General features: G+C 40.3%; 1 protein-coding gene across 9 annotated transcripts in view; it reads right to left on the minus strand.

Annotated features, from left to right (window-relative positions):
• The window catches only part of RGS7 (regulator of G protein signaling 7), a 266,491-nt gene that overhangs the window by 233,994 nt on the left and 18,271 nt on the right, over window positions 1-14,226 (minus strand). For 5 of the 9 annotated variants that reach the window (XM_051783806.1, XM_051783805.1, XM_051783812.1 and 2 more), the window contains exons 1-2: window positions 1,419-1,520; window positions 1,056-1,167 (exon numbers count right to left, since the gene is read on the minus strand). The exons of 1 other annotated variant lie outside the window; for it this stretch is intronic. In XM_051783806.1, the coding sequence (XP_051639766.1) occupies window positions 1,056-1,167; window positions 1,419-1,441 (135 nt within the window). In that variant the 5' untranslated portion in view covers window positions 1,442-1,520. Of the gene's footprint in view, window positions 1-1,055; window positions 1,168-1,418; window positions 1,521-2,289; window positions 2,428-14,226 lie in introns of those variants that run through there. 3 more of the 9 variants (XM_051783809.1, XM_051783808.1, XM_051783807.1) reach the window with 2 other exon arrangements.

Here is a 14,226-nt window from a genome sequence, read left to right on the forward strand (position 1 = left end):
AGCTACAACAAACTAACTGAAATCAGCAATATATCTGAAAATAAGAGGAGAGAAAACTCATGCATCAGACTTCAACTCAAGACTGTTTTTTAGTTTCAGGGAAAAGAACACTTACCACAGTTACTGATGAAACCTCAGTTCACCTCAAAGACTAAACTGAGTATATACCAGGTGCTTTCTATTACAGTTAACTTCTAAAGGGAAAAGTCAATGCCTCTAACAAAGTAAAAGTATTGATTTTTTCCACCTGCTAAAAACAACCACAAACAAGTTAGAAAGTCCTGTGTACTAAGAATAAAAAAGAGTTGCATAACTACTTATTTCAGTTTGCAACAGCAAAATTATTTTTCTCCATTATTATTAGAATTTATTTTGTTATTCTTTTTTGATAAATGCAATTAATGCTTTATTTAAAAAATGTATAAACACATCTCAAAATCCCCAAGATTTACTCTCACTTAAATGAAAACGCAGTGGCTAAATAAGCCCCACTCCTGGAGTTCAACACCTGGAAATTTGTATATTGATGTTATTAGAATAACTACATTAGAATTCTTCCCAGAGAAAATTTCTAGACTGTATGTGTTTGGGTTTTTTTAAGTTGTGGCAATTGTGGACAAGTGATATCTTTAATCAGTTTTTTCCCCTCATATGAAATAAGTTAATGGTTCTGACTTCCCCACATGAGAGAAATATTGTACTGTACAGGTAATATTTAGCTTTAATATATATTAATTAATTTTACAAATAGACTTTGCAAGTGAACACCTGACCTCAAAACATGTTCCAGTCTGGCACATGACCAACCCCATGTATCCTATGTATCAATGCAGAAAGTGACTAAAATACATCAAGTATTTCAAATTGAAAACCAGCTGTTTCTGAACACGATGCAAAGTTGACACGTGCATGCATTTCACCATTTCAAACAACAGATGCAGTCATTTGTGTATTCATGAAACTGGAGAGAAACAGCAAAAATAATGGCCTCACTTGCTAAGCAAAAGAGTCCACGACTTTACCTTTCTTAGCTTCTGAAAAACACAAAGGCTTACCTTTCTGTACACCAGCATGTTTGGGGATTCATCAGCCACCCCATTGCTGCTTTGCCCATAATTATTTCCTTGTGCCATGTCCCACAAATTTGATCTGCTTTTGGATGTTGCACTGTAAAAGGTAAAAGTGGTTTCAGTAAGGAATCGCCTCAGGTCTCCTTGTTTCCCTGATGATTAATGCACCTGACTTTCTCCTAACATGTTATCAAAATCAGTGTATGCTCTTACTCCAACGGATATTTACATTGGAGCAAAGCTGCTAATTCACCATTTACTGTCATTACTCTCTTTTGCCTGTAAATAATGGATGTAATACGTTAACCTAATTTAGACGTTAATGAATTGTCATTCCGAATAGCTCACTGACACACCGCTAACCACCACATCACGCAGACGCTTCCTGACAAAGCGGTCCTTCCTCCCCTTCACGGGCTCCAACAAGAGACGCTCCGCACCTTCCCGGCCAGTTTTGGGAGGATTGGCTCGGGCCATGACGCATATTCAGCAGCGTCCTCTGCTCACGGCTCGGGCCGTAGCAACTTTTGTAACATTCAAACTCGCAAAAAGCAAACCAGACGCTTTGAACTTCTCTGTAATTCACCGTCACATCTGTGCTCATACACATATGCCGGGGCAGGGAAGTGGGTGACAAGGGAAAAGGAAGAAACAAGCCAGAACACCTTTGGGTTGCTTTCACTACTTTGATCGTACTTCACCGAACAACACCGGCTCCCCGCCAGCCGCATCCCCTCCCCGCCCTCCCTCGGCTCACACGGGAGCTGCACTAGGCAGGAGCTGGGATCATGCCGTAGCTCCGGCTTTGCACGCAGGTGTGAGAATGTGCTCCATCTACAGACCACACCGCCGGCTGCGGAGAGCCCGGAGAGCCGCCGAGCCCCGCTCCAAGCACTCACCTCCAGAGCCCTCCCCTGCTCCCCAGACCTCTCGCGTCCGGGCTCCGCTGCCCCCCGCCCGCTCGCCGGCCCGCGCTGCCCCCGCACCGCCGGCCGGGGCTGCGCGGCTCCCGGCGGCCAAGGGCCGGGAGCACCGGCTCTCCCGCGGGCAGCCCTGCGCGGAGCCCGGCGCTCCAGCTCCAGCACCCGCAGCTCCAGCACCGCGGACAGCGCCGGCGGCAGCCGCGGTGGAGCCGTCCGGGATGGCCGGCGGGAGCGGGGCCCCGGCCCCCCGGCGGGCGGCGCGGGGCGGGGGGCGCGGAGCCCGCCCGCTCGTTTACCTCCTGGGCCAAGGTCACTGCGCGGTGGCCGCGGCTCCTGCCTCCTCCTGCTGCTCCTGGCGCGCCCCGCGCGGTGGGTGTCAGCCGGCGGCGGGCGGAGGGACGCGGCGATCGCTCATCACACACACGCACACACACACGCACTGCGGGCGGAGGCGCTGCTGCTGCTGCTGCTGCTGCTGCTGCTGCTGCTGCTGCTGCTGCCGCCGCCGCCGAGGCTGCGGCTCTCCCGTGCGCTGCCGGAGCGGCGGCGGCTCAGCTCCCTCCCCGCAATGGAGCGGCCGTCACGTGGGGGACGGGCACGTCAAAGGTGCTGCCGCTGCTCCGCCACACAGCAGCAGCAGTCCTCCTCCTCCTCCTCCTTCTCCTCCTCCTCCTCCTCCTCGGCGCTCTCGGCTCGCTCACCGAAAACAGCGGCCAAGAAACTGCAGCAGCCAGCAGATCTGGCAGCAGCCCCTATAAATGAGATTAGACAGCACTGGAAGGCTGGGCAGGAAGAGAATGTGGGCTAATGGGATAGGGGAGGGGAGGGAAGGGAAGGGAAGGGAAGGAAAGGAAAGGAGGGAGTTGGTGGGGAAACTGTGTCGCCTTCTTCATACTCCTTTACCGGCAGCAACAGGGAATCAGCCTTTTCCTCTGCGTTATGCTGGACACTTTCTGTACTTTTTTCAGTGAGAATTAGGGAGAGCTTGTGCCCTGTTGGCACTGCAGACCTCTCTGAGCAGTAGCACAGAGAGAGCAGAGAGCGAGTCTGTTCCAGCCAGAAAGGAATAAGCCCTGAGGACACCTCAAGACACCTTCGGGACTGTTTTGCTGTGTTCCAGGCAACTGCCTAATTTGTGAAGGCCTCGTATTGGTCTCGACAAAAGAAAAAGATCAGGTCTGTCAGTCTTATTTCCTCATCACACACAGACAAAAATACTTCGCTTTTCCAAAGAGGTTGAAATGCCCAGAACTCGATATCCACAAGAACACAAGATACTTAAGTGGTTAAGCTTTGGGATATTCCCATTTGAAAGTGTCTTTTCTGGAAACAGTAACTCTTACTATAAGAATGATCTTGCAAAAGAAGTCGTCATCAACTGTGCACTGCACCTTGTGCGGAGCATGCCCTGGTAAATCATGCAATTCAGGAACAGAGGTTTCCATACATACTGAGTCATGTCAGCCCTTACTTGCTCTATTTTTCTCACACCTCGGACAGACTCAAACCAACACTTTTCCTGCTAGAAGTTTGTTATTATCCAATACTGCAACTTTTAACTACTCTTCCAAACTTTGCAGAGGCCTTCAGATACTTTAACAGAGAATGTGGTAAATTAGCTAAGGCAACAATAGGGAGTCATAGTGGCCGCAACAAAATGAAGGAGAAAGGAAAGAGCAGATCTGGACTTCTTGGAGACACAAAGAAAGGAAGACACAGGTTTGATAATGGTCATAGAACCATTACACCAGAGTAAAGAAAGATGAACTCCAGCACGAACAGGGATGTTTTGCAGAGACAGAAATAGTAAAAGATGAAATAACATAACACAGGATAAGAACCATCACCTCAGTTCAATGAGATACATTGGCAGAAAAGGGAAGGAGCTCTGTAGCAGACAGACACAGTGTGTCTCAACTTTGACAGAGATTTAGAATAATTTAGTATGTCAAAAGGAAAAGGCAATATGAAAACAAATGGTGTGAAAAAGAGAAATCTGGAGTTTTAAGGTGGAAGAGAACAAGGGAAAGAATTAAATAGCACAAGTGTAAAGTGAAGAAGTATCAATGTTGAAAAGAGTGGGAAGAGAAATCTATGAAACTAAAGAATAAACAGAGAAGGGAGAAAAGACCTGTTTCCCATTAAAATTCATTTGACATACAATAGCATCTTGGAGAGGCTAATGAAGTCTGAATCAAAATATTAATCTTCCAACAGATCCTGTGATTCAGTCTAGTCCGCTATCAAGAAATGGGAACCAGGAGTAAAGATCTCAGTCTATAATTTCCCTAGCTTTCAAACAGGCATTCCAGAAGAGCAGCAGTGCAGTGTTCAGAGCTCACCAATTTGACTATATAAGACTGACAGGTGCACTGGAAGAGAAGGGAAATGCCTCCTCAGACCTGCTAAGAACACAAGTGACGCCTTGTGGCTGTATGGAATGAAAATAAACTCAAAAATCTTATTTATCAGACTGGTGTTTAAATTTCTTTTTGAGAGCAAAAATGGGAACTTCACAAAATATAGTTCAAATGTATTTTTATCCTCAAAGATGGATAGAAGGAAAAACCTTAAAAATATTGATAATTCCTTCCACTTGTTCTGCAAGACAACACTTAACTTAGTAATTGTGTTAAAGGGCATAAAAATCAAACATTAGCAACTTTCCAATAAAAGCATTGTTTTCTTAATCCGAGTCATATTCCACATAGTCTTTAATCTTGTCCTCAGAACCAGAGGAATAACTTAGACATATCAGTGATGTGTCTCATAACTACAGAGTTGTTACACTGGACAGCTTTGGTGGACCACCAAAATTTTTTTCACTTCACCAGCATGTTCACTGTCAAAACAAAGTAGAAGTTCTACACCCTAAAGGGGTTAAACAGAAGAGAAGATCATAAATAACCCAAAAGAATTTCATTTTTGACACTATTTTGTGGTGAAAGAAACCCTGGGCTGGACTACTTCCATAAATGCAAGTAGAAAGAAAATAATATGTAATGGGATAATCTCATTCTATTGTAGTTGGATGTGTTTGTTCAATAGCCTATAAAAGGCTTTAATTCATAAATTACTTACACATCTTTCCTATGTTGAAAGTCATCACTTATCTCATAGGCAACCAGCATTAGCCTTCCCAGAAAGCATGGTCTGCCAGAAGAGGGATGGCCTTTTCAAAATGCAAGGCAAAACTACTCATTAATAAAACAAAGATGATGGGGAAAGGCTGCCAAGGGGCAGCTTTATCTAACAAGGCAATAAAGTACACATGATTGAACAAGGTGGTGACTACATTTTCTGTGTTTAGTTTGAATTGTCAATACAACACAAGTATTCCAATAACATCACACGCACGTGGCACTTTTAAGTAAAAACATTATGTCAGGATGTATACAACAATCTATCTGGACATGATCAGAAATTTTGCTTTCTGTCCTGCTGACCAGTACTGTAGCATTATGTCAGTATGCTGCCTATATCCATCAATTTATCTTGTCTTATGCCTAGACTGAATGTTCCTTGGAGTAAAGACATGCTGTGCAAGCTCTTAGCACAGCATGATCTTGTTCCATGACCAAGTCTCTAAAACATTACAGCATTATAAACAGTCACATTCAAATTTACTAAAATAACACAAGCATTCTATTTAACTAGACTCTAAACACTGCCAAGACTTAATACTGTGCTATCTTAAAGTATAAAACCCACTTTTTTTTTTCAACTAGCCTGGTTAAGCACAGAGACAGTCTGTCTACTTTATTTGAACTCATATATTTGTGATCCTACAGAACTACAAGTGTTTCACTGCCAGGCTCTGAGCAGGTAGCTAGTGATTCAAGGCCCAATCCTTGGCCTTTTTGATGGGATCTGAACACCTGTTCCTTCAGGAGTGATTTGCAATCAATTTAATGTAGGTTTTCAAATGTGATTCCAATGACTACAGGTTACAGTATGTATTTTCTAGAACTGAACCTAAGACTGACTTACAAAATTCACCACTTCCTTCATGGCCCTTTTTTAAGCTCTAGGCATTTGGTTTGTCACCAACCTTCCAACCTTATTGGAATTTTAAATTTCTTTGTCAATTTATGTTGCTGAAGTACCAAGCTTTTGGTACTCTGTTGGTTAGGGAAAGAGTTAAAAAAAAAACAAAAAAGAAGGAGGTCACTAAAAAGCAATCTGGATTTAACAAGAAAAATTATGATTTGATAGAAAAAGAAATGAGTCATGGACAGATAATTTCACAGGAATAGAAAATTATTAGAAATAAGGAAAGCCCACATTTCCGTAATCTTTTTTTTAAAGTATGAAATATAGGTATATGTACACACCCCCAAAGAGAACACAGTACAATTTGCATATATTTAAAACCTTAATGCAAATTTTTCATACCCTACTGAAAATGTCGATTATTACTGGAATAGAAAATCCACAGCTACATAGAATTTGATACCAATATGGTGGTCCACCAAAGCTATCCCGGAAAATCCAACAGCTTCTGCAGGCAAAGCAGAACAATCTCAAGCACTTGCACTGCAGTCCTGACAATTTAGCCAGTTCTAACTTTACCCAAAAGAGGGCAGACTTTCTCAGGCAAAGAGAAAGGTTATGGTCGCTAGCTGACGTGCAACTAGGAATTTTTTTCCCACAGAAAGAGCTACCACAACCGGTTATATACTCTCATTTCCTCATAAAGTGAGAGTGTTTACAGAAATGAAACGTATCATATACACAGCATTTCTTTAAAATTACCTGGAAGAACCATGATTAATTAGTCCCAATCTTATAATAAATTTCCAACTGAAGAAATCAACCAACTATGTAGGGATAGAACTAATCTCTAGAGGGGAAAAAAAAAAAAGATGGGGTTTAGAGGCAAATTTACATATCATCATATCAACATCCTTGACTCAAGCATGGTTCTCAATCCTGGTCTCCCAGCTTCCAGGGGAGGCTTTTCCATTTTGTGTAAAAATATTATTATTTACCCTGAGTTTGCCAAATGGGACACTGTCCCTGCGTCAGATAAAATATTTAAAGTAACAGTGTATTGCTCTCAGCATCTCTTATCACTTGGTATTAATGACACTCTCCTCAGAGGCAAAGATGAGCTATTTATAGGTTAATATCTACATCTTCAGATGCCACGTACTTCACATAGGAGTGTCCAATTACTGAGAACTTAATATAAAGTAGGGAAAGAAAACACAGTGATGTGGTTTTGTAAATTTAGCTACAATCCTTTTAGCCCAAGATATTAGCTTAATTCAATCTGACAGTAGTTTCAGGTTTTAAAAAAAAAAAAATTGTATTTTTTTGTGACTAAACCAACACACCAAATAACAGGCTCTTCCCCTTCATTCCTCAAGAAAATCTCTCAGGTGGGCCTAATTCAGAGGACAGCATTTGTTCAGATCAAAATAGAATAATCCACTTATTAAGGATTAGTTAGGAAGAAGACATTGATTTAGAACCCTTTGACGTGAAAGGACTAGAGAAAGGAAGACTCAAAAGCCCTATAAAGGGAGGGGGAAAAGAGCACCATGTATGAGAATGCCATGGTTACAGACCAGAACAGATTAATTGCCAAAAGACATCATAACAAAATTAACAGGAGACACCGAAAACTAGCTGAAGGAATAATTTGTGTGGTAAAGAATTGAGCTGATAAATAAAAATCATGCAGCAGAAGAAAACAAGGAGGAAAAAAAAAATGGCACCCAAGGGAAAAAGAAGAGGCTCAGAAGAGATGAAAAAAGAAATTGAGAATGAGGCACAGGACTTGATCACAGTTGACAGTTGCAAGTTGTTGAAATGTTTTTTGGGGAAGATGTGTTTAAGTTGTTCATAAGGAGAGATTAGAGAGCAACTGAGAAATTCTGAAAAGTAAAAATTATCCATTAGTGTATCTGATTTCATCCCGTTTACACAGTGACAGAATTTCTAGAAGCTTCAGGCAAATAGGTAAATGCCAGAAATACAGAATACAGGTTAACTTTTGTAGGATTTTGTCAGATGTTTTATTAAGAAACAATTTTTCTTCAACATGCCTTTTTGACTGCAAGCTAAGATTACACATACTACAAATATAATAAAAACTGTGGCAGATATCAAGCCAGGAAATAGCTTCAAACTTAGCACCACGCCATCATAGGTAGCCTGCAAGTGCCAAACTTGCCTATGAAAGCTACTACTGAAATTGCCTGCTTTGCTCATTCCTGCCAGCAATCAGAGTGGATGTGACTTAATCTCATTAATTCACTGAGCTGAATGCACTGAAGAAAAAGAGAGCTCAGCAGTTTAACCAGCTTCGTTCATCATTTTTCTTTCCTTCCCCCACTTTTCATTTTGAAGTTCCCTCTATCGTTCACGAATTCCCTGCCTCACGTTCACAGACACGCTAATAAAACAGCTTTTTTTCCCCTAAGGTTGCTTTGTTTTTCTGAAGGTTTAAATCAGCCAAAATCAATTTGCTGATTGCATATCACAAAATGAACCAATCTACATCCATTTATATCCAAGAATAAACAATAAATATAGTCATTGCCTCACAGGAAATAAATGGAGTTTTCATTCTTTTAAACTCTGCATAGCATTCAGGTTGAAAGGAGAGCTTGCTTTTTTAAATTAAATTCTCCAGAAACTCAAAGGAGTAAAAATTACAAAAAGCAAACAAGCAGGCATCTACGTTGGCTAAAAAAAAAAAAAAAAAGTAATAGAACCACAAAATAGGGAAGTCGGTTTGTTGGGTTCTTTTCGAATCACAGTATAAACTCAAGTCCTTCCCAGAACACATCCCTTATCACAAAAGCTTTTTTTGTTACTTCAGTCTACAAGATTATTATCAGACATTTCACTTCTATACAATTTCTCCAATATTAAAGGAAACTTCCTTAAACCTTCACACTGCAGATGTATAGTTCAAAACAGCTGGATGAGAAAACACCCAGCACCAAACTCTTGGCAGTATTCTCTCTAAAATCATAACAACAAATTAAGAAAGAGATTGAAAAACAATAAATCTAAAGTAGATTTAGTGTTCAAAGTCAGAACAGTTTAGACAGTCAAGAGAAATCTTACAAAAGCTCTGATATCATAAAATTTGCCTCAGCTTTCAATATTTGAGAGTCAGGGAGTAAAAAATGCATCTTTACTTAAATGATACTACACCATCAAGCCACTCTGCAAGCAGGGAAAACTAAGTAACCTTCACTTAGAGCTCGTAACCTCAAATAGTCAGGTAGTGAGGTAAAACAATAAGAAAGAAATTAAAAGATGCAAGACATCCAGGAAAAAAAAAAATCTAATTTTGTGTACTCTCTGTCCAAAATGTCTGCTTTTTGTTACTGTGCACAATATCTTTCTCTAGTTAATGTAAAGAACTGCTAAACACAACAATACATGCGTTTGGCTTTGTCACTAGTTTCTACTTAAAGTACAAGAAGCAGACAGTGAAGCCTGATGATTTATCTGACAGATAAAATGCTTAGCATGAAAGAAAGGTTTTCCCCCTAACATACTAATGGTTTAAACTTTATTTTTTGCAAGAGAATGGAGACAGGAGCAGGAAAATAAACTGGTGCTAAAAAAAGGCAGAGCTTTGCTGTGCCAGATTGGGAACTAAAATTTTATGCAAGGGTATCAGGTATCCAGCATGAGATTTGCACAATATAAAGGTTTGTCTTGTATGGGAGAACTGAAAGATATTTAGCCATAGGTCTTTAGATAACAGAAGGGGGGGGGGGGGGTAAATGAATAAAGAGGTCATAATGATGAAGGCAGGAAGGTAGCATGAATACATCCAGACTGAAAATTGTTCTACAGTGGGGAAGGACAGTACTACTTGCTTAATAAGGAAGCAGATTGAAATCAGATTTCACTATCTCAATGACTCTGTCAAATGAAACTTGTGCAGCTTCCAACAGTAAAGTAAGAGATGGACTAAGACAAGATGGAGGGAGCAAGGAGGATAATTCAGAAACCAAGGATTGATCCCACTTTCTCTGCAAATTGGTTAGATTTTCGGGCTAAAATTAATGAAACAAAATTTAAACTAAATCCAAGAATATACAAAATAAAAAAACTGAATGCTATAGAAAAGAAGAATGCACTTGGCTTTTCATCTCAACAAAGAAAGAAGAATGAAGAACAGGTTCAGGGAGTGAAAGGAAATAAAAATACTTGGAGATTGGACAAAGAAAAACAAAGAGTATAATAGGTACAGAGCAAAAAGAATCCACTGTTCCCGGGCAAGGACAACCAGCCTTTAAATTCAGTTGATAAAATCTACTTCTTGACTACAAATAACAAGGGAAAAAGTTCTGAGCAACTTTCAGATGGAAAGAGCATGGCTTTGTAGCTAGGAATAAGTTTAGCTAGAAAGGAACAAGGATGGTTGCAAAATATGAAAAGCTAATTTACTAGTCTAAGCCACAAGAGTTTTCAAGGGGTTCTCTAAAGGCAGAAAAAGCCACAATAGGGACTGCAAAAACCTAAGTAAATGGCTTTTATGTGTCAGAGGGAACTGAAATTTTCAGTCACGAGCTCAAAGAGATGTTCATAGTTCTTTCACACTCCCTCTCTTATGCAGCATCTTCTCATCTGATAGTGCACAGAATGCTAATGCAAACGTTATCTAACCTGTGTGTTTGATCTCATGGTACTATTTTTTTCTACATTCACCAGTGTGGCTATGTGATATATGCAATAGATAATTTTATGTCACTACAAGGCAGTTATATCTACCATACATTCATCATAGAAAGTGGTTCCATATTTGACAGTGGAAGAATAAACAGAAGTGAAATCTGGTTTCAGTGCAGTTCACCTCGGACTGAGCAAAAAGCAGCAATCAAGACACTTCCTTAGGCGTACAGCAGCTGTTCAGGGGTGACCAATGCTTAGGGCCACAGATTCAGCCATGTTTCCTTCGTGTTTCCTTTCTGAGTTGTTTGAAAATTATCTCTATGGCCATATTATCATTTCAGTTCTCATCATTGGAAATATTTTTTGTTCCCCTAAAACATCAAAATTTGCAAACATGTAAGAGGAAGGACCTTGAAATACTAAAACAACCCTGCAATCTATACTGATAATATCTTGCAAAGCAACAATGACTTTCACAACAGGCTTCGCTAGACACAAGACTCACTTCACGGAAGCAAACTGCAGATACAGAATTGTAGGCACACACCCCAGCCTAACCACTTTTTTAGCCAACTAAATATCGCTTTAGTTTGGTGAAGCATGTTCCAGTATATTGTTGCTAATGTTATAAATGCTATGACAGTGCTTTGCCAGTCACAACACTGCTATCAATCGTCTTTCCCAGCCTCATCCCTGAGGCACACACAATATCCCAATAATTTGTACGCAGGCATCTGTGACAATGGAAAGCCAGCATTTGTTAGTTAGAGCAGAAAGAGGATAAAGTCATGAGCTTGAACTGATGATGGGTAATTTACATTAACATGAAAATATTTCAATTCTGAACATTACCAGGTAAAAATGGCATCATCACAGGATATAAGTGCTGCATCCAATCTCATCCTCTTCAGTTTGGCCTCTCTCCATTTCACTACCCAGCATTAGGGCAATGCTACCTGAATAACCTCTCCATGCCAGCAATTCAGAGGGAAATAAACAGAACAGAAGTCACACTTCTTTCTCCTCATACACAGTACTGATTCCTGCTTCCTGCAGTCTGCAGAAAAGCAAGGAATTGCTACTCATTAGGGTATTCTGTGGACACAGAGAGGAAAGTGCTTTAAGGCAATGATTTCACATCTAAGCAGTCAAACTTATGCTGCAGTATTCGTTCTGGGACAAAAATCCTCTAAGAGTAAGTCCTACAACTCTGGAGAAATGAGATATTTTACTCAGCTTTTGCTACAGACTGTAATAGAGGTGCCCACTTCACAGGCCCTTCCTTCCCTCTCAAACCACCACTGTCCTCCATTCTAAAAGTGAAAATGCTGTCATAATATTTACTGATATCAACTACTCATAGTTTGATCCATCAGCACGAGGAAGTGAGGAGTTTTGCTGTTTCAACATACTAACTTTCCTGCAATATTCCAAGATCTTTCTTTGGCCAGCTCTCTTGCTAAAAAAGACATTATTAATTTATTTTCATAGTGGAAGCCAAGTAGCTCTAAAACATGTTTAAAGCAGCCTTACAGAAAGCATCTCCAGGGGAAAAAAAAAAAATGTACCATAATTAAGAGGCAAGAAATCATGTATGACCTTCAAAAGTTCCAATAGGCCATTTAAAAGGTTACGTCTCTTCCTTTAAAAATAAATAATCATTTAAACTAAGGCAACACTGATGTCTGAGCCCAGTAAAGCACCCCTACCAACAAAGAAAGCTAAGCATATGATAAAGTCCAACTGGCTTCACTTAACATTAATAAACTATTTTTGCAGATTGTCTTGGAACAGTATCTGAAACATTACAATTAAACATGTGAAGCAGTAAAAAAGGGAATGGGAAAAGGAGCTTTCTAGGGCACCAAAAGTGGAACACAATGCATGATTCATTTTTTTTCAGATCTTTACCTCATTAAAAATGTGTTTAATTAAAAGAAACATATTTGCATTACTCTCATACAGGTTAATGTTGCTCAGGTGCTTTGTGATTTGTAATTATTATCAGTTGTAACTCTACTGTTTTAGTGTATCACCTTGAAAATTCAATTAGATGACTCGAAAAAAAAATCAAGCATCTTCACCATTCACTTGTTAGCAAACATTATTTAATCCATTCAACTTTAGCTATCAATTTACATAGTTCTTATTACCTATACCAGTGGAATGTAATACAAGGGGTTGGGCTGAGGGTCTTGTTTGTCTGTGTTTTGTTCTAAACAAAGAATTTCACTTTCTGCAATTGCCAGAGGCTATGGCAAAAACATCTCTTTCAAGAAGGCAAAATGGGAAAGAATTCTTTTCTATTTGCTCTGCCTTACAACAACTAAGTTATATCCAGGACAAGCAGAGAAACTATAGAATCTTCCCAGCTGATTTCTCAATGACATGGGGAAAAGATTGAAAATAGTCATGATTATCAGAGAAACACCCCCATTACAGACCCTTGGAGGGCTCTAACTCCTAATTATGATGCTGGTAGCATGAGTCAGTTCTGGGTTGCTGAGAAACAACCTTCTTCCTTTCCTGTGTTGTTTCCCTCGTTAGGAACACACTGGCTTCACAAAGCAAGTGCTAACTGACCTGGAAAACTCACTTCTTGTGTAGGGAATTCAAAGTCTGACTTGCTCACTGGGGCCAAATTTCACCCTTCAGCTACAGTGTACCGGTGCTGAAACAGCAACAATCCTCTTTCCTTCCTCTGCAGTTTCCTTTATCTCAATCCTCCTCTTTTTATTTTTTAAATACTGTCCACATTGGCATAGTGACTTTGCAGGTCACCAAGGCAGGCACTGAGACTATCTGCACAGGGCTCCAAGCAAGGCATACCTTCCCAAAGTGCAGAAAAATTCAAAAGCCTTTCTAAGGACAGCCACAGCTTCCTGACTTGGGAGGACAGGCCTGGTCATTCCACAGTTTTCAAAATTCCATTTCATGGTAAATACCTTAGAAACAGATCCCCAAGGTACACTAAGGAAAGGGGCTTTGGTCTCCTGACCCTGAGGAATCCCACTTTAGGCTTTTGTGAAACCTCATCCCAGTGGCATCCTAAGAAGCCAGGGAGCTTGTTTCTGACACATAACACAACAGACACATTTAATATGAATACGAAGACAACTACAGGAGAGAAGAGTATAATAAACCCAGGTGACACATGGAAGTAGACTTGGTATGTGACTTGACGAATAGCACTAAGGCAGCCACTTTGGCATAGGGAGAAAAATAAGACTGAGAAATGTGCAGGTTTGAAGCAAGTAGAAGAACAACTGGAGACAGAGTTAGGACCACGAAATTAAAGAAGAGAGACAATAGTACAAAACCTTTCTGGCCTATAGTAAATCAAGTACAGTTAGATCAAAAACAGAATAAAAGGATTTTCTGGTCAAAGAGGGAGGTGCGAACACAGCAAAAGAAAGAAAAAACAGTTTTACCATGTGGAAAGGCATTTCTCTCTGAAGACTTTCATCTTTCAAAAAAGCTAGGTGTGGTACACTGGAGTATGTTTTGCATGATAGAAAGAAACTAGAAAGAATGGCTTGTAAAAATCCCAAAATACAGGAAAACATGAGCAAGTTCAAACAGAA

The sequence above is a fragment of the Manacus candei genome, unplaced genomic scaffold, assembly GCF_025592945.1.
Source record: "Manacus candei isolate 608988 ecotype Guabito, Panama unplaced genomic scaffold, ASM2559294v1 h1tg000017l, whole genome shotgun sequence".
In the NCBI taxonomy this organism is placed as follows: domain Eukaryota; kingdom Metazoa; phylum Chordata; class Aves; order Passeriformes; family Pipridae; genus Manacus; species Manacus candei.